Source organism: Callorhinus ursinus, unplaced genomic scaffold (assembly GCF_003265705.2).
Source record: "Callorhinus ursinus isolate GAN/ISIS: 27379988/994484 unplaced genomic scaffold, GSC_fseal_2.0 scaffold14, whole genome shotgun sequence".
NCBI lineage: Eukaryota > Metazoa > Chordata > Mammalia > Carnivora > Otariidae > Callorhinus > Callorhinus ursinus.
Genome location: NW_027397076.1, coordinates 46,599,425 through 46,617,442, shown reverse-complemented (window position 1 = coordinate 46,617,442; position 18,018 = coordinate 46,599,425). Strand labels below are relative to the sequence as shown.

The window sequence follows — 18,018 nt, the reverse complement described above, 5'->3', positions numbered from 1 at the left end:
TACACTTGGCAGGAATGGCAAAGAATGCTGAGAGGTTAAAAACAGTATTCTCTTAGTAGGGGCCAGGCAAAACTTGGCACTAGGGGCAGATGTGCCAGGGCACGTGGGGTGTCCAATGTGCGCCTAGTTTGCAAATCAGATGCAGATGAAGGGGCAGTCATTGAGTGACCCAACGCACGCGACCGCGCCTCTCCGACTTGAATCTTTCGGCGCTCGGCTACTCTCCCCTAGCTCTTCTCCCTTTCCCCCAGCAGTCTCCCCGGCTTGGGGACGCTCGGTGTTCGGCCACGCCGCCTGTCGCCTGGTAGTGGGACCGGAAGTTGTTCGGGGGAGGGGGGACGGCCGTGATGGGGGGGGTTGGGGGGGGGGGGCCGGTCCCTCCTCAGGTGAAGCCGCTGATGGAGATGGAGCCGCCGCCGCCGCTGAGCGCCCGGGTCCCGGGTCCGGCCCGGTTGCCGCCGCCTTAGTGACCCCACTTCCCCCGCACTGGGCCGCCCGGGCCAGAGTGGGGGACCCCCGCTGCCCCGCCCCCCTCTTCCCCAATACCGTCCCCTCTCCCACACCCCCCTAGCCTGCGCGCGCGCGCGGAGCTGCCTCAGGTGAGTGAGGGGCGGGGCTTGGGCGAATCGCTGGGGCGGGGCCTCGGTCGCCGGGGGCGGGGCCTGAGGGGCTTGGGCGTGAAGTGAGGGGAGACGGGGGCGGGGGGCTGGCGGGAAGAGGGCTTACCCGCCTGAGCTGTGTGGCTCGAGGGGAGAAAGCTGGCCCGGGTGGTGGGGGAGGTTGGCGCGAGGCTTAAGGTTTAGGGGAAGGTAACGTCAAGGGGTCCTAAAAAGGCGGGAGACAGGTCAGGGCAGAGGATCGAGGATAGCCAGGAGCTGGGTGCGCGGGTCTCCTCGGTGGGATACGGCTGGGGTAGAACAGAGACAGTGGAGAAAGGAGAAGCAGAGGGGGTACCTGGGCAAAAAAAGCGAGGGATTAGGGGGTTTGTCGAGAAGGTTAGAGAGGACATAGGCCTAGGTAAGGAGATCTGGGAGGCAATGAGCAGAATAGGAGAAACGTGGTAGAGAGGAAACTTAGAGTGGAAAGTGATGTCTAGGGTACCATGTAGGGTGAGAAGTCTAGGGAACCTGAGAAGCAGGTTCCTGGGAAGGAAGAGATTCCCTGCATATGAGTCCTAAGAAAGAACTGTAACAGAGGAAGTCCTGGGGCTGACAACTCTAGGGAGAGACAGACTTGGGAAGCAGTTATAAGCTAAAATAGGCCTCCATGTACCTCCTCACACAGCCCCATCCCCAGTTATTTTCTTACCCTTTGTCTGCTAGAGTTGTAGATTCTCACTTTGGAAAATTTTGTTTGATGTCTATGCTTTTTAAAAAAATTTTTTTTTGTGATTGGTCCTGTCTAGAGACAGTTGGGAGTTTAATAGCACACAGATCATAAGATATGAGATGTTTGAGAAATAAGGTACCCCATTTCTCTCTAAGAATTGACTAACTCTGCATCCAGGAAGATCTGATGCATTACCAGCCACACTGTGTCAAGTTTTACACACCTTCTTTTGCTTCAGTCCCTTCTCTCATAAGCAAAACTGTCTACTGTTGTGACTCTTATAGATTCCCCCACCGACAGGTTTCATAGCTCCACCTGTGTCCCAGTCTACCCTGCCTGAGCCCTCAAAGCATCATTGGTGAGCTTAGAAATTCCTGACTTGCTCACATGTCAGCTCTAGGCTTTCCATTATCATGGCCAAGCAGAAGACTGTTGAGGCCTTTTGTTTCCCCCTTACTGCTTGCTACTTGTTCACTTTACCTGTGTGAAGGTACATGTTTATATTCTTAGGAAGCATTAAAAAACAGGTGTCTGACTACCTACAATATCTCCACTTAAGATAACTCAGATTCTGAGGATAACGCCAGGACAAGGCCAAATCAAACAATCTTTGAAAATGTAGCTTCTTATTTGGTAGGAGTATGTGAGAATGCCTAGCTGGGAATCCCACATCTCCCATGGGTCTTTCAGTAGGTCAGTGAATCTTGCTTTGTGGTGTGGGGGACTTCAGCCTTCCCTACAACAACCTAAAGCCAGAGAATCCAGATAACTCCCTGGGTCATGAGAATAGTCAGAAGAGTGTCTCATGAGATAAAAATAAAGTCTTAAAAGAAGAAAATAGTGTTGCCATTGGGAAGCAGGCTAGGTCTCACTGGAGCTTCTGGGGTGGGTCCCAGGGTGGTGGGAGCTGCCCTCAATTTGGCAGGTTGAGAATTATGTCTTGCCCTAGTCAACAGATGCTGATGTCTCAAGCACAAAATATAATGTCTTTCTTGCCCACTGAGTGCAGTTAGTTCAATTCTAGCTTCTGGGCAATCCCCTTCCTCTTAGTAGGTTAAGGGTAAAGCACATTTTGGGACTTGGCTCAGAAAGAAGTCCTGAATTTTTTTCCAGTGAAAATGCAACTGAACATTTCTTCTTTATTTTCTCTTAGTTTCAATCTGCAGCTTGTACTTCCCAGCGTGGGAGGAACATTATCCCACCTTTTACCTCCTACTAACATCCACAAAGGAATTATTTTCTCCCGAACTGGCCATCTTTTTTCCCTCAACATACACACAAAATAACCAAGGAAAAAATTAAGATAAGTTATTGTTGGGCAGGTATTTCAAGGCTCATTTTACTCTAGCAGAACAAATAAGAGTGTGGAGCCCTGTGGGTGTAGACAATGCTATAAGCAGAGGTACTCCCTCTTTTTGTTGGTCTCTTGACCCTGCCTGAAGAAGGCCCTGATTTCCAAGCTGTTTGATTTGCCTCCTTTTCTCAGAAGAATTGTGGATTCTGTATTAGAAACAGGGAGACAGTTTCAAGGTTTATCTGACAGAAGCATCTAAGAAAGGATAGTGCTGATATGAATGACCTGTCTCCTCCCACCCCACCAGTGGGAATGGCATCAACCTTATAGACTCCCAACGTTCAGATGCAGACCCCCAAATTTTTCATTTCAACACCTGAGAAAGAAGGTAAGCATGGTGACCCCAAACCTTCCCACTGTGGCAAGATTTAACTTTGTACTGTAGTGGAAAGACTGGTTACCTGCTTGGTAACCTGGGTTCTATTTGTCTTAATTCTGTCGCTAACCAGATGGGTGACTCAGCTTAATTTCTTCTTTTGTTAAAAACCAAGAGATTGGAGATCATCTCTCAGCTCCATTCTAGCTCCAAGATTCCCCAGGTCCTACAACATCCCTGCCCCAGGCCCTCCACATGAAGAGAGGCTTACTAAATTGGATTTTCACGGCCAGATTCTTTGTTAGCAGAGGAGCCCAAAAACATCTTTCCGGCCCAAACAACACTGAGCCCTTTTGATGAGCATGCATTAGAGACTTCCGGTCAGGACTGCCACCAAAGGCAGTGGTTCCTGTCTCTTCCACCTTTTTGCTACCCTGCCCCAGGCAGAATAGTTCATTAAGACTTCCGTGTAATTTCAAACCTCACTTGATAGAGCTAACTTTGTTTGAGGGCATCTTTGGCTTCAAAACTAATTGTTATAAAATTCAAATTGAACTCTGCTGCCCTACTTCCCTCACCCCTCCCCAAACACTGAATAGCAGTGACTTTGTGGGGCCTTTCTATAAACACAGGGCTCAAATCCTCAAGGGTATATCCAAAAAACCCAGAGAGTATTATCTCATGTGCCTCATACCTAGTGATTTAAACTGTTTAGTTTGGCCTTTTCCTTAGTTCCTAAGTCCTAAGAGGAGACATGGGAGGGGTAGGATTGTTCCTCCTCCCGCCCATAAACCTTAGCCCTCCCTCTCTTCCACAGTCGACGTGGGGGGGACAGGGAAGTGCAAAGAACAAGAGAAAAGATGCATCCATCTGAGATCTAAAAGGAGACAATGAGGTGATATTTTCCCACTGCCCAGGTGTTGTGTTTCCAGCTCCTAGCCCTTCTTATTTTAGAGACTGGCCATTCCTAGGATGACCTGAGAATTCATCCCTTCAGCACAGCTCCCCAAGCACTTGGATAATGAAGTCGAGCTGTCTTCCTCTGTATTATATGTAGACAGAAGGTCACCATCTTCAGCCTGGTGAAAAAATGAGTCAAATCTTTCTGCTGTAAAGACAGACACATGAGCTGAGAAAAGGTTCGTGGGTTTCCTTCTAGAGGGCCCTAGGTTGACCCTAAAGATCATTTCAGAGCTGCAGACCGCTGGACGTCAAGGTCTGTTTCCTGGAAAGGGACATGTTGTCAGTGGTCAGTCAGGCTGCAAACAATGCCTCATTCCACCTCTGCCCTCAATCATTTACCTCTTTCCCCTCCCCAGTTATGCAAAGCCCTGACAGACAGCAGAACCAGCCAAGTGACTTAGGTGCATTTTTGTGTCGATTTCATTCAGTTCACAAAGGTACGGACAAGAGAGGATGATGCTATGGGTTTGGTTTACTGGTAGTACCTGAACTGCTCACTCCCAGGCAGGTGGGAAATTCTGTCTTGTTAATAATCACTGCACTCCACTTCGGGTCCCGGGTCCTAGGGGAGACCAGAGAAAAAAATGTCTGCTGCTCCCTGCTGCAGTCTGGGAACAATAACCAAAAGGAAGGCAGAGATCCTTGCCACTCTCTCTACCTCCACTCTCTTTCCCAACAATATCCTCCTCACTACCTTTCTACCCACTAGACCACATGGAGTGTATTTTAAATTCCAATTTTGGAGTGTCACTGGATCAAACAGGATTCTTTAGAGGATTTGAAGAGCTTTAAATACTTGTGATGTCCATCTTATTTCAGGCTTTCAGAGCCACTACATAGAGAGAACTTGACTTTCGGACATTTTTGTCACCTAATAGTGAAAGCTGTGGGGATGTTTTTGTGGAGATGGGAAGTTGGGGTGGTAGCCGATGCCAGACCTGCCCTTAGAAGTCAGACCTTGGATTGCTTGTGACATGTTCCTTGTCAGGAAGTGTGGCGGGAAATCTTCTGTCTAGAAGGGATGTCCATTCCTGCCCATTCGTGTTCAAATGCGATATTGTGCTGATGGGAGAAAGTCAGGGCCATAGAGGACTCTTGTTACAGTGCCAAGTGGATTCAAAAGAACAGGGAAGAAAATCTTTGTCTCCAGAGGTTACAATGACCAATCTTTCCTCCCTCCTCACAGAGACACTTCCTTTTGAATTGGGAGACTAGATATTTCTAGTTGCTTTGTATTCAGCTCACTGAACTGAATTTACAGTACATATGTGCCTACCTCCATCACTGAATGATGCCTAACTTGCTATAAAGCCTGTTTCTTTCCAAGATCTTTGAGCCAAACCTGTCTTGTGTAACTAACTTCTCTCTTTTTATACCTCCTCCCCCTGCGGTATGTCTCCAATTGGCAGTGCCTAATTTGACCCAGTTCCTCTAAGGAGACACTAAGATCTGCCTGCCTGGCCAGGCAGGGGAGGAGGTGCTTTGAGGGGCGGGGAGTGGGAAGGTTGGGAGGGATGTGCTGCCTGGAGACTTGAACAAACAGTGAAGTACGTCTACTGATTTGCTCCTGGCTCTCAGAATACCAGGATTGGGAACAGCAGAATCTCGGTCCCCTCTCACTTCCAGGGTTACCAACTTGGCATGTGGACCTGTTAGAGGCAGCCAAACATTGATTTTGCCCAAGATGTGTCATGGAGCACCTGTTAAGAGCAATTAAGAAGCAGAAGAGCTCAGTTTACTGCTAGGAACAAAGTCCAACTCAGAAAACAACTCCTTCAGACCCTTCTGGAAATTGTTTTGGGACCATTTGGGCAGGTGTCCAAGAATGAGATGCACTTCCTGAGCCAGTGCTGGCTGAATGCTATGCTTCAACTGTTCTGCCTACCTAGTGCTTATCTAGCCCCTGGTTCGTTTGTGTTCTCTCTCTCTCTCTCTCTCTCTCACACACACACACACACATTACATTACATTACATTAGCATATTTCTCCTCTTAGAGCCTGCTCAACTTGTTCTTCTTTTTAAGTAACAGACCCCAGTCCCACAGGGGTCACACCAAAGGAAAAGATGCCTTAATTGATGTTAGAACCAGGGAAAAGCAAGAAGATCCATGACTTTTGAAAGGAAGCAAGATGGTTTAATGGGAAAAGCACAGCTCAGAGTGGTGGGAGACCTGTGTTCTTGTTCCAGGCTCACCATGAACCCTGAGACAAGTCACTTAGCTGCTCTGAGCCTCAGTTTCTCCAAGCAGAAAATGGAGGAAATCTTGCTCACTCTTGCTTCTCCTGCATGGTGCGTGTGCGTGTGTGTGTGTGTGTGTGTGTGTGTGTGTGTGTGTGTGAAGGGAAGTCACATGTGGCATCTTAGCTTTGCAGTTTTGAAAAATCCCAAAGGGCAATTATGGAGCTAATGATTCAGAAATGAAGGGGGCCCCGTGAGTACCAGACTGCCCTTCCTCATTCTTTGAATCTCTGCCCACCACAAGTTCTATGGCTAGTACCAGAGGGTATGAGTTTGCTAACCGCTGTGGACTTGGGCTCTTCTAATCATTACCCCTAAGGGAACCTTCAAGGAACCACTCATTATTGTGGCTTGATCTAGCAGTCTGATCCCAAAGCTCAGTCCATCCCAGGGAGGATGTGAAGAAGAGTTGAAAATAAATTTAGATAATTTTTTCTTCTACACCCAGGCTTCTTGGGTAAGACTAGGACTCTCTAATGAAATCTAAGGTACAGCTGCTTTGGGAAGTGAAGGAAAGCCCATATTTCGGGCTTTCTCTTGAGACTTTTCAGAGGAGTATGATGTCTCTCAGCACGCGAATGACCTGAGGGAGTGGGGAGACAAGGTAATAGATACTTTTCCCCTGTGCATCCTCCAGAATCCTCCACCCTTGCCTCTAACAGTATAGTATTACAAGCAAACCAAATTTTCATCCATCTGCCTCAGAGAGATCCTTCGAAGAGACCAGGAATCCTGGTGGCAGCTCAGGCTGTTCCCTTGCCCCACTCTTGTGCTCCCAGATCTGCCCCTGGAGTATTTATTTTTCATTAGATGACTGGTGAAATCAATTTTGGAGGTATGTAAATTTCCACCAAAGATATTTTTTTTCCTCCTCCCACAGGCTCCTAAGGAGGTAATTCATTGGAACAAATTATCACTTTTAATTGTTCTCAGTTCTTGATTTGTTTAATACTCTACTGCCAATTACTGCTCACTTCTCTTAAATAGACTAACCTGCATTTTAAATTCAGGCTTCCGCCTTTAAAAAAAAAATAAACATAGCGAAGTAATTGGCAAGAAGGTGGGGAGAAGCCACTTAAAGTTTTAATTTGTTTATTAGACCTTCAGGAGAGGACTCGCTGAACCTGAGGTGGGCTGCTCTCCATCCTCTACTTTCCTGTCCTCCTCCCTCCCCTACACACCCAAAAAAGAATCCCTTGAGACAGAATCCATCTTCTTTCTCTTGTTACTACCCCACCTTAAGGTACAGAGCTTCTGTGGGGCTGGTTTCTTTGCCTCCAGAAAGCTGGGCTGTAACCTGTCTCCTTTCCCACAGCATCAGCTCCACCTACAGGAGGAGGGTCTACTCTCAAAACAACACAACCGGGACCACTCTGGAGTAAGACAGTGTTTCCACTCCAGAGACTGGGGAAGCCTGCAGAAGTTGTGGGTTGGAGACCCTGGGGTTTGTAAGTCGGGGTACATTGTTTTTCTCATCGGGACCAAGTAAGAGGTTTTTCTTCCTTAGGATAGGGTTGGAGCAAATTTACTAGTTCCAGAATGTTAGAGAGAAACCTCCTCCCTTCCCAGATCTGGCTTCTAATCACAGCTATTTTCTCTTTCAGCAGACTCTAAGATGGACATAGAAGACTGCAATGGCCGCTCCTATATGTCTGGTATGCCCTCTTGTGCATTCTGTTTGTAAGGGGCTGGGAGCAGCCACTCGCCTGTGGAGCAGAGTGGAGTCCAGCCTTCAGCCTAGCACAGGACCTCAGGTGCCCCAGTCACAGAGTTGCCACTCATGCTTGGTAGTGCTTGGTAGTGTGTATCTATTTTATCATTTTATATTCCCTAAATAGAGATTCTCTTCCCAGACTTCTTGGGGGTTAGGGAAGGGGAAGGGAATAAGAGGAGAATATGAGTGGAGACTATTAGAGAGGAATGATTTAAAGCAAAGAGACAGAAGGAAGATGTAGGTCCTTCTTCCATACTCTTGAGGTCACCGGCCAAACATGATATTCTGTCCCAGCCAGGTGGAGAGGGGAGCAGGGTTTCAAACCTCAAAGGCCTGTAGGGGCCAGGTGGGTATGTAAATGAGTGAACAGGGTTAGGATAATGCACAGAAGAGAATGTGGGGACTGTCATGTACTAGAGAACACATGTCCTACCTCAAGGAGCAACAGCTCCTCGGTGTCCATCAGTCATTGTCATGCCAGAATGTGTATCCAGTGTGGCCAAAACTTCCAGTTTTTCAAGAGAAGTCAGAAATCCAGATTTTATGTGAAATGTCTCCATTTTAGAATAATGACTCAATATTTTAAAAAATGTTCCATGGAGCAAGCCAAACTTGTCCATGGGCTAAATTCAGCCAGTGGGCCAACAACATAGAGCCTTTGAAAGAGAGATATAGAGCCCAGTTCTCATTTCCCCCAGTCCTTTTCCACTGTCATAACATGCTGTGGCTTTGCATAGCTGCCAAATACTCTTACTGAGGCAGAAGAGACCGTATGAATGGCTTTTAGAGAGATGAAAGTAATCGGGGTCTTTTCAGAGTTTAACAAGGTAAAAAAAAATGAGGACCTTTATCTGGCTCCCTCTCTGAGGGTGTAGAGAAAGGCCTAAGATAGAGTTTGTCTCTAAGACAGAAGGAATCATTTTTTGGACCATTAGAATGTCAGGGCAGGAAATGATTATAAAAGGTAAGGGAAGCCAGAATTGGGTTTTGACATGATGAGGATGCCCATCAGAAATCCAAGCACCGCTGTAGAAATGACCTACAGCTTTTTTTTTTTTTTTTACCCTGAAGTGGGACCGATGGAATTATGGGCACGTTCAAAGGATGATAGCAAGATGGGTCAGACACACATATAAGAGTCATTGGCAACACCTGGGTAATGTAAGGTAAGATACTGACTCTGACCCCTTTCTCATTTAAGGAGGGAAGGAGTTGGAATGGGTAAAGGCATTTGATACCTGCCACATGCTGGTCAGAGTGACAGGGATCAAGTGGACTGATTTAACTGAAAGAGGTTTATTGGAACAAAAGTCATGGCCCTTCTGAGGAACCAGCCAGTCCTTCTCTCTCCTGCTCAGTTAAGCCTACTCAGAAAACCACTACTGAGCAACAGCCACACTCTGGACCCTGTTGTATTGCTGGGGAACACGTAGACGGATAAAAACCAGTCCCTGTCCTAACGTAGGTAAATGAGAAACTGAGAAAGTGGCTGGGGAAATATCCCATGGAGCTCTGTCTCTGGAGAATGTGGATTAGAGGAAAACCTCTTAGGGTGTTTGCTTCATGTGCTATGAAACCAAATTTTCCCTGCTTTCAGCACGTTGACATTTCTGAGATAAGAGAAGCCTCTGCACAGGATGGTATTTTTTGAATGAAAGCAGAAGCCAGAAACCCCTCACCTGTGTTTTGAGAATTCTAGATGCCAGCATCTACCCTAGAGAATGGGAAAAGGGAAAGCCAACATAGGGCTAACATTAGTTCTGAAAAGTAGCCCCTGCAGGGCTGGGCATGGCTGAGACAGTCCATGTGAGGGGCATCTGAGAGCCCAGCACTGACCCCTCTCTCCTGGGCCAGTATGCAAGCAGTGGGAAAGGCTGTTGCATGTACCCCTCCTCAAGCACACTTGGTGGCCCTTCAAGGTCATCAAGGCCCTTCTGTCTCCGCACCAGGTGGCCTTCCCTCACCTGGTGGCCTTCCCTCACCCGCTGGCCTTCTCTCACCTGGCCACGTGATGAAGGGGGTATCTCTCCTGTCCTTCAAAGAGATTTTCCCACCTCACAGAACCCAATTCAGAAAACCCATCTTCTCTCCCCTTGTCTCTTTCTAAAAGTGCAGGTCACTCCCTCCTGGGGTCTTGAGAGAGGAAGGAGGAGTCCATTAACTTACCACATGGATTCTCTCCCCACCTCCATTCCCTATCTTTCAGGGGAAACTGAGTTCCTCAAACCCAGCTCATGCAATTAATTGACTGAGCAGTGCTTGTCACAGTTTTCTGTTTAAGGGAACCTTAGAGAGGGATCCAGGGGTAGGCAGCCCAAAGTTTCACGGCCCCTCCCACCCCCAAATTCTTGGAATCAGAAAATCTAGTCTCCAAAGTAGGTCAGCACGTCAGTGAGCAGCTCCTCTGGAAGGGAAGGGAGCAGAGGCCTTGTCTTGATAGAAGGCGGATTCGTCCAGGGCTGTCGGCTGCTGGGCCCCAGGGGCACTGGAAGGGAGGGCGGCGGAGGTGGGGAGACTATACTGGGATTTTGCCCGGGATCTGAGAAGCCTCAGGGCCACAGAGCAACACTAGCCCGAGACCAGACTGCTGGGTCTTCTCACTGCTGGGAAGGAGGGGGCTGTCTGTCCCCAGATCTAGAGAGCAGCCTCCCTCCTGGAGGAGGAGGGAAAGGAGGGAATCTGAGCGCCCGAGTTTCGTGGGGGAGGGGCTTTCTGCCGATCTGAGAGCCTTGAAGCTGCCCCATGTCCTGGGCCCCATGACCTCTGGGGCCTTGGCTTCCCCAGCTGGCAGAGGATTGGGCCTTCCCTGGGGGCCCCCCCTTTCTCCCTCCCACCTCGAGGGCCCATCCATCTCTCTCTCTCTCTTACACACACTCTTGCCTCTCTCAGGCATTTGTTGTGCAGTTCCTCTTTGTCTGCTGGGCACGAGGGCAACGGCATCTGCCTCCCCCTCCCTGTGCACACCCCCCACCCCCACCCCTTTCCTGGCTTGGGAAAGGGATGCTGTAGCCTAGCATCCCCCCCCCCACCAGACACACATATACATTCTCTCCAGCCCCCTCCGCAAGCACATCCAAGCGTGTGCACTCGCTTGCGCTCTCCCTCTCTCCCTCTCTCCCTCACACTCCCTCTCTCTCTCACACACACACACACACACCCTGGGCTGAGCTCCTCTTGCCGGCTGCAGCCGTGGGCCCCCGCTCACCGAGCCGCTGCCTGCGAAATGACGGCGGTTCCCCTCACTTCCAGGAATCCGCGCTTCCTGGAAGGTGAGTGGCTGGGCTCACCCCTGCCTGCCACCGAGACGCAGACATGCACACACCACCCGCACTCCCTCGCCGTTTCCAAGGCGGCGGCCGCGTTCGCACCCCAGGGGCTCACCGGCAAGGGAAGGATAATGTAAGTTCAGGCAGAAGGGGGCTAGCGGAGGGGGAAGGGGGGTTGCCGGGGCTAGGGAGCCGATTCAGTAACTACTCCCAAGCCTGAGGAGAGGGAGAGGATGGGGGCCGCGCGCGCTCGCGCGCGCGCGCGCGCGCGCGTGTGTGTGTATGTGTGTGTGAGTGTGAGTGTGAGTGTGAGTGGCGGGGGAGGGGGCGTTCCTCCCTACACTTGCGGAGGATGGGAAGGGTGTTTGGTGTTGCTAAGCAAAGACTGCGACTTGGACAGTGGGAGCTTGTGGTGACATCTTGATTAGGCCTTGGGGACAGATGTAGAGCTGCCCGAGGGGGAAATGCCGAGACAGGCCTGGGTGGGAATGGGTAATAGAATCGAGGTAAAGAGGAGCTTTGGCAGCAGATGCCTCACCCTGGAACAGAGATCTGAGGGGCCTCAGCCTCTTCCCCACAATAGAGCTGGGGATGGGCGTCTTTCTTCGCTCCTGTACCCACTGTTCCCTGCTAGCAGGTTAGCATCCTGCCACCCCAGAGCCCATGGTCAAGAAAGGGAAAGCAGTTAGGATGAGAGCAGAGAAGTGTGGAGGTTCTAGGACCTCATGGCTGTTCCCTAGAGGCAGCCACTCTTTGAAGGGATTGAGGAAGGGCAGCAGGAGTGGAGGGCTAGTCTCCTTCAGTATGTGAAACACATTTAGCTTGTGGGACATTGCCCTGTTTCCTCTCTCTCCCTCCTGCTTTTCTGCCCTGGACCCACCTCCTTGTTCCTCTGATGTCAACCTCATGATTTGGCTTTACCCTCTGGGGGTTCAGCCAATCTATGATGACTGTGACCAAGAACATTTCTCTGAGACCTGAGAGTGGCCTTAATTCTTGGCTTTGACAGTCTGGGATTTCTTGGGAGTCCCAGGCATTTGAAGTTCCCTCCCTGGGGTTTCTGGGACTGACAGAGGAACTTCTGAACTTCCTAAATCTGTCTCTAGGCCCCTTCACCCTCCAGCTAGAACTCAAAATCCCTGGGTCCCCATAAAGACTTTCTGGCCCCTTAAACAGATTCATTTTTATGTATTAGCCCCAGAAAAGCAGACTTGAGCCTATTTTCCCTAGGGAGGGCAATGGCATCAAAGAGCCTCTCAAACAACTAGGGTGGCTCTGGAGGCACCTGCTCTTCCTCCTGTTCCCAGGCCTTCATAAGGAAAGGCACAAGGGATGTTTTCCTCTTAATGCCCCTAAATATCCCTTTAAGCATATTTTCTCCATGTATCAAGCCCCTGGCTCCAAGAGGCAGTCTCAGCCTAGTAGGCTGGGACTAGAGATGGATTTCCAGCAGGTTCACTCGTTGTTTTAGGGTCAAGGACTCAGCACCAGGGCCCAGAGTCCAGTTCTTCCCCTATTACTAACATCAAGTGATTTAGGGCAAGTCAGCAGTAAACGTCTGAAAAGGAATGAAGAGATGCCCCTTTTAGCCCCTTTAACCACAGCAAACACTACCACTTAGTTAAAGGACATATTTTAAAACTAGGTCTGAGTCTACACATCTCAACCCTCAACTCTGAGATGTTTACTTCATGATATGTATGTGGTTCTGACTTGGGCAACTTTTCTAGATAACCATGGCTCATCTAAAGAGCCGCAGCTGGGACAACTCAGTTTCAAGCTATAAGGCATTTTCTATAGATAGTGAACAAATTTCCTCAGGCTTTGATGGGAAAGAATGGGGGAAATGGGACTTTTAGAAGAGGATATGAATGGGAAATGGTCCCAAAGTCCTGAGTGGTTGTTTTCTTCCCACTGACCAAAGCTGGAGAGGGATCCCTCAGGAGGGTGTGTTCCGGATTACTTGCCTCAGGCCCAAGACTCCAACCATTTTATAATGGAATCTTTATTTTGTGAAAGTAAGTATGTGCATAGCTGGGAAATTGGGTAAAGTACTAATAGGTGGACTTTAGGGATGAATTTTAGGGCTCGTGTCTTTCTCTCTTTCTCTCTTCCATGTTTAGGCTTGTGTGTACAAATGCATGCATGTTCACGTTAGCAGATAATGTAGAAGGCTGTGGGTGTGTTTACCCCTATAGGTATGTTCTCTTCATGTGTATCTACATCTGTGATATGTGTCTGTGTCTATGTGTGTTTACCTACATGTGTTTTATTTCACCTATAAATTTGTGCACAAGATTGTGGGGAGGAGGGATTTTTTTTTAAAGACATGATTCATATCTTCATGTATGTTAACTAATTTTTTAAAGATACCTACGAAACTCTTAAAACTCATTTTTACAAAGCAATTTGTCAACACGTTAACAACAAACATATTGAGAATAAACTCATTATTTTACTGTCAAGGGAACATCGGGCAATAAATATGTGACTGGAATCATATCAGATAGGAGGCTTTCTGGAGTAGTCAAATTTGTGCTGATTACAGAAGGTCTAATGGGCCCAACGCTCCCATTAGAGTTCTGCTAAAACAGTGATTCCCCACTGGTTGCAGAGGTGGTGGCTCAGGACGTGGGTGCTTACGATTTATGATCGGTCCGGGTTCCACCTCTACCAGCTATGTGACCTTGGACAAGTACCACAGTCTCTTTTGTGCCGCAGTTTTCTCATCTGCAAAATGAAGATAGTATTGGCACCTGCTTCATAGGGTCGTTGTGAAGGTTAAATGAGATCATTGGTATAAAGTGAATAGAACCAGGCCTGGCACAAAGTGAGCACTCAATACATGTTAGCGGCTATCGTTATGATTACTATTATTATCATTAGATTCAGGGACCATTCCAGCTGCCCTTCCTGCAGATCCCGAACCTGGTGTTGGGGGCTCCGGAAAGGAACAGTAGGGAAGAACGTCTGTCCTGAACCGCCTCCCTCCTGAGGCCCCCATTTTCCTCTCCACCCTGGCCCGCCCAGCCCCAGCCCTGCTTCCTGTGGACGTCAGGCAGTGATGCTCTTCCCCTCAGGCCTAGATAAAGGTAGGGTGGGCAAGACGCAGCCACTGAGCTCGCAGAAGTCCACACCAGGCACCCAGGCTGACGAGGGCACAAGGTATGGTGCCGAGCGCACAACACTGCCTTGTACGTGGCTACAAGATGAATGTTTGTGAGACGTCACAGAATTTTGAAGAGGTGACGCAACAGACGGTAACAGTCTCCAGCCGCAGCTTCACCTGTCCCCTTGTTCTCTCCTCCAAGGTAGCGGGGACTCATCTCTGGAGAAGGAGTTCCTCGGGGCCCCAGTGGGGCCCTCGGTGAGCACCCCCAACAGCCAGCACTCTTCTCCCAGCCGCTCACTCAGTGGTAAGTGCAACCTCCTGCCCTGGCACTAGGCACCCCCATTTGTGTTTGGCCCGCAGTTCACCCTCCGTGGGCAGCCATTTTCCCCATCGCTGCCTCCCTCTGGTTTTCGGCTTCAAGCCTCCAAAAGCAGTTCGGAGCTCAGTATCTAGGGTCTTCCTGACTTCTGAAAGGAGAGTGAACGGTTGCTGCCAGACTAGGGTAGAATTAAAGGAGGCATGGGTGGGATTAAGGTAAAGGCTCCAAAGAGAAATCCTGGAGTTGGAGAAGCAAGTACATAGGAATGGTCACAAGGTAGAGCCAGATAGGAAACAGAGATGAGAGGGATCTCCTCATCACCTGCCCCCTCCTGCTCCCGGCCCTCATTGTCCTGCCTGGATAGGGTCCCCATGACTGCCTCTTCTCGCTGGCCCTAGATCTGTGACATTCTCTAAATGGTTGGAATAGCCAGGAATGTAGGTCAGAGCTAGAGCCAAAGCTTTCTCCTCAGTGGCTCCTCCCTCCTTCATCCCCCTCTCCAGATTTTCATGGATGGGAAATAGAGGGGTTCAGTCTTATGGGGAGGGAGGATAACGTGAGCCATGTCTGTCTTCCAGTTTTGCTCTCTCTTTAGCCCGCCGTCTCTTTGGTCTTCCTAGGACCATTTTCCCGCCACTGTTACTTGCTGGCTTCCTGCCCAGGGCCAAGCCAGACATCTTTCTTAATGACAAGAGAGTGAAGAAAAAGGCTCCCCTTAGCCTCCTCCTCTCCCCAGTGGAACAGAAGACATCCCATGTACTTTTTTTCTTTTGGAGTCTATTTGCCTGGGCGGTGGGATGGGAGGAAAAGGTTGTTTCAGGTCCCGGCAGGACCACCATATCACCACCCAGGAGACTTAGGGTGTTGGCCTCTTTGAAAGCCTGCGTGTCTCAGGGCTGGGAGAAAGCCTTCTGGACCTCAGGAGTACCATTCTGGTTTGCGGGCAGGTTCCCCCCTTTGCCTGTTTCTGTCCTAAACACCATCCCACCCTCCAGCCAACTCCATCAAGGTGGAGATGTACAGCGATGAGGAGTCAAGCAGACTGCTGGGGCCAGATGAGCGGCTCCTAGAAAAGGACGACAGTGTGATCGTGGAAGACTCGTTGTCAGAGCCCCTGGGCTACTGTGATGGAAGTGGGCCAGAGCCTCACTCCCCCGGGGGCATCCGGCTGCCCAACGGCAAGCTCAAATGTGATGTCTGCGGCATGGTCTGTATTGGACCCAATGTGCTCATGGTGCATAAGCGCAGCCACACCGGTGAGTAAGCCATGGGGTCTAGGAGGAGCTCCAGGGGTGGGCTGGAAAGGCAGAGGCTAGGAGGCCATGCTTGCAGTGGGGTGGCCTCAGAAAGGGAAGGGTCTCCCCACACATTTTCCAGCTAATGAAAAAAAGGAGGGGATGGCATTTGGAGTCCCTCAACATTCATACTTCTCTGGCATTTTCATCAGCTGTCGTTATAAGAAAAGCTGATACTTTTCTCAGGAGGTGAGGGAGACGATGGTGTAGCTTCAAGAAGGGTCCTAGAGTCCAACAGGGACAGGACTCCAGGCTTTTATTTGGGACCCCCGGTTTCAAGATTTAAACACACAAACAAATAAACAAAAACAAATAAAAGGAAAACAAAAGCCTCTTCTCAGCTTCCTCAGGCTTCGGGATCCCGGGGCAGAGTGGGTCTTACAGGGCTTAGTTTTGGGTTAATGGTCTTTTGGCCCAGAGTTCCAGGCCTGGTGCCCTTTGCCCTGCCATTCTTCTCTGATCCACACCTTCCCAGGGTAAGACTGTTCCCGAGGGATCTTTAGAAACCAGGAATTTTGTGTGCGTGCCTCAGCTCTGCCTCTCAGAAATTGCCTTGAGCACCTTCCCTCAGGCAGGGTGGAGCAGAGGGTGGGAGAAGAGGTTCAACCTTCAGAATTCCTCACACCCAGTCCTCCTCAGCAATCTGTTGTTTCTCTTGCAGGTGAAAGGCCCTTCCACTGCAACCAGTGTGGTGCCTCCTTCACCCAGAAGGGGAACCTGCTGCGCCACATCAAGCTGCACTCTGGGGAGAAGCCTTTCAAATGTCCCTTCTGTAACTATGCTTGCCGCCGGCGTGATGCGCTCACTGGCCACCTCCGTACACACTCGGGTCAGTGACCAGTGTAGTGAGAGAGGGGGAGTGGGACCTCAGTACACCCAGAAATAGAGCTCAGTGTATTCGGGGACTTACAGAATCTGTCACTGAGGAGGGCAGATCACCCACGGAGCGGATAGGGCCCTGCCTCTCTAACCCCTCGTCTGGGCAGCAGGGCCCCTTGGGGAATTTGGGGGACTCTTTGATGAGATAATGTACATCTGCCACCCTCTGTGACTTGGAGAAAAAGGAGCATGGGTGATGTTCTTGGCTCTTCACCGTCACCCGCCCTTTGTTTTTTAAAGTTCATGCTACTGCCAGAACCATCTGTACCCCACCCCCCTCCATACTTCTGAGCACCAGAAAAACCCTTCCTCACACTTCCATATGCTTGAGTTCCCACACCCATCACCATCATCACCTCTCTCCATGATACCAGAGGTCTTGGACCACCACCATCTGTCCTCTCCTTTACTTCCTACTGGTTCCTAAAAATATCCATGGGCCTCCAAACTCCAAAGGAAGAAAGGAGGCCTAGGAAAAGCCTCTGTTCCCCATCTCAAGAGGTTGTCCCCTTCCCAGAGGCAAGAGCAAGTCACAAGAGTGTCCAGAGGTTAGTGTTTGGATCCATGCCAGGGGACTGGACTACCCAGTTTTCATAGCGCCAGCCAACACTGTTGGAGTCAACATAATGTCTGAATCAGCTGGGCAGATAGCATTTTTGAAGCATCCTACTAAGTTTTAAGCTTCGCCTTGTGAAGAGACCAGGAGTCAAGCTGCTGGCGGGAAGTAGGAGCTTAAGATTGGGAAAAGGCAGGAAGAAGGGCAGAGGGGAAAAAATTAGTAGGATCTGTCCTTGGCAACTTTCCTTGATATTTTTCTCTTTTCCTAAAGTCTCTTGGGCTGGGATTTAAAGGGACAGAGCAATCACCTCAGCACGATTTCTCCAGCCACCTACCTTGTTCTAGGTTCTCTCACCTTGGAACTGGCTTTATGATCTACAAAGCATTTTGCTTGTCTCCTCATGTGATCCTCATTTTGCTGACAAGGAAACTGAAGCTCTAGGGGGGAGAAAGAAAGAAAAAAAAAAAGATTTGCTGGCCACAGAGCTATTCTGCAGCCTTCCTGGACCCCCATCAAGGTTCTGTGCCAAAGAATCATACTCCTTTTCCTCAGAAAAGGGGCAGCTCCCTCTGCTGGTTTAGAACAAGGATGGCTTGGTCCCTAGAATTGTTGAACCAACAACAAGGCCAGCAGGGTAGATTTTGGATGTTGTTCTTTTTTTTTTTTTTTTTTT

The 18,018-nt window shown here is 49.5% G+C and overlaps 1 protein-coding gene and 1 long non-coding RNA gene across 19 annotated transcripts in view; one reads left to right on the top strand and one right to left on the bottom strand.

Annotated features, from left to right (window-relative positions):
* Positions 1–156: 156 nt before the first annotated feature.
* IKZF4 (IKAROS family zinc finger 4) overlaps positions 157–18,018 on the top strand; it is a 25,092-nt gene continuing 7,230 nt past the window's right edge. The window contains exons 1-8 of one of the 17 annotated variants that reach the window (XM_073900850.1): positions 157–599; positions 7,517–7,649; positions 7,809–7,856; positions 11,165–11,314; positions 13,106–13,199; positions 14,493–14,597; positions 15,608–15,868; positions 16,569–16,736. In XM_073900850.1, coding sequence (XP_073756951.1) covers positions 11,228–11,314; positions 13,106–13,199; positions 14,493–14,597; positions 15,608–15,868; positions 16,569–16,736 — 715 coding nt within the window. In that variant the 5' untranslated portion in view covers positions 157–599; positions 7,517–7,649; positions 7,809–7,856; positions 11,165–11,227. Of the gene's footprint in view, positions 600–7,354; positions 7,650–7,805; positions 7,857–8,985; positions 9,082–11,164; positions 11,315–12,379; positions 13,200–14,492; positions 14,598–15,607; positions 15,869–16,568; positions 16,737–18,018 lie in introns of those variants that run through there. The other 16 variants (XM_073900849.1, XM_073900854.1, XM_073900852.1 and 13 more) reach the window with 16 other exon arrangements.
* The window catches only part of LOC141374135 (uncharacterized), a 16,278-nt gene continuing 2,080 nt past the window's right edge, over positions 3,821–18,018 (bottom strand). The window contains exons 2-5 of one of the 2 annotated variants that reach the window (XR_012380782.1): positions 17,700–17,782; positions 13,825–13,911; positions 4,448–4,524; positions 3,821–4,224 (exon numbers count right to left, since the gene is read on the bottom strand). This is a non-coding gene — a long non-coding RNA (uncharacterized lncRNA). Of the gene's footprint in view, positions 4,225–4,424; positions 4,525–13,824; positions 13,912–17,699; positions 17,783–18,018 lie in introns of those variants that run through there. The other variant, XR_012380781.1, reaches the window with a different exon arrangement.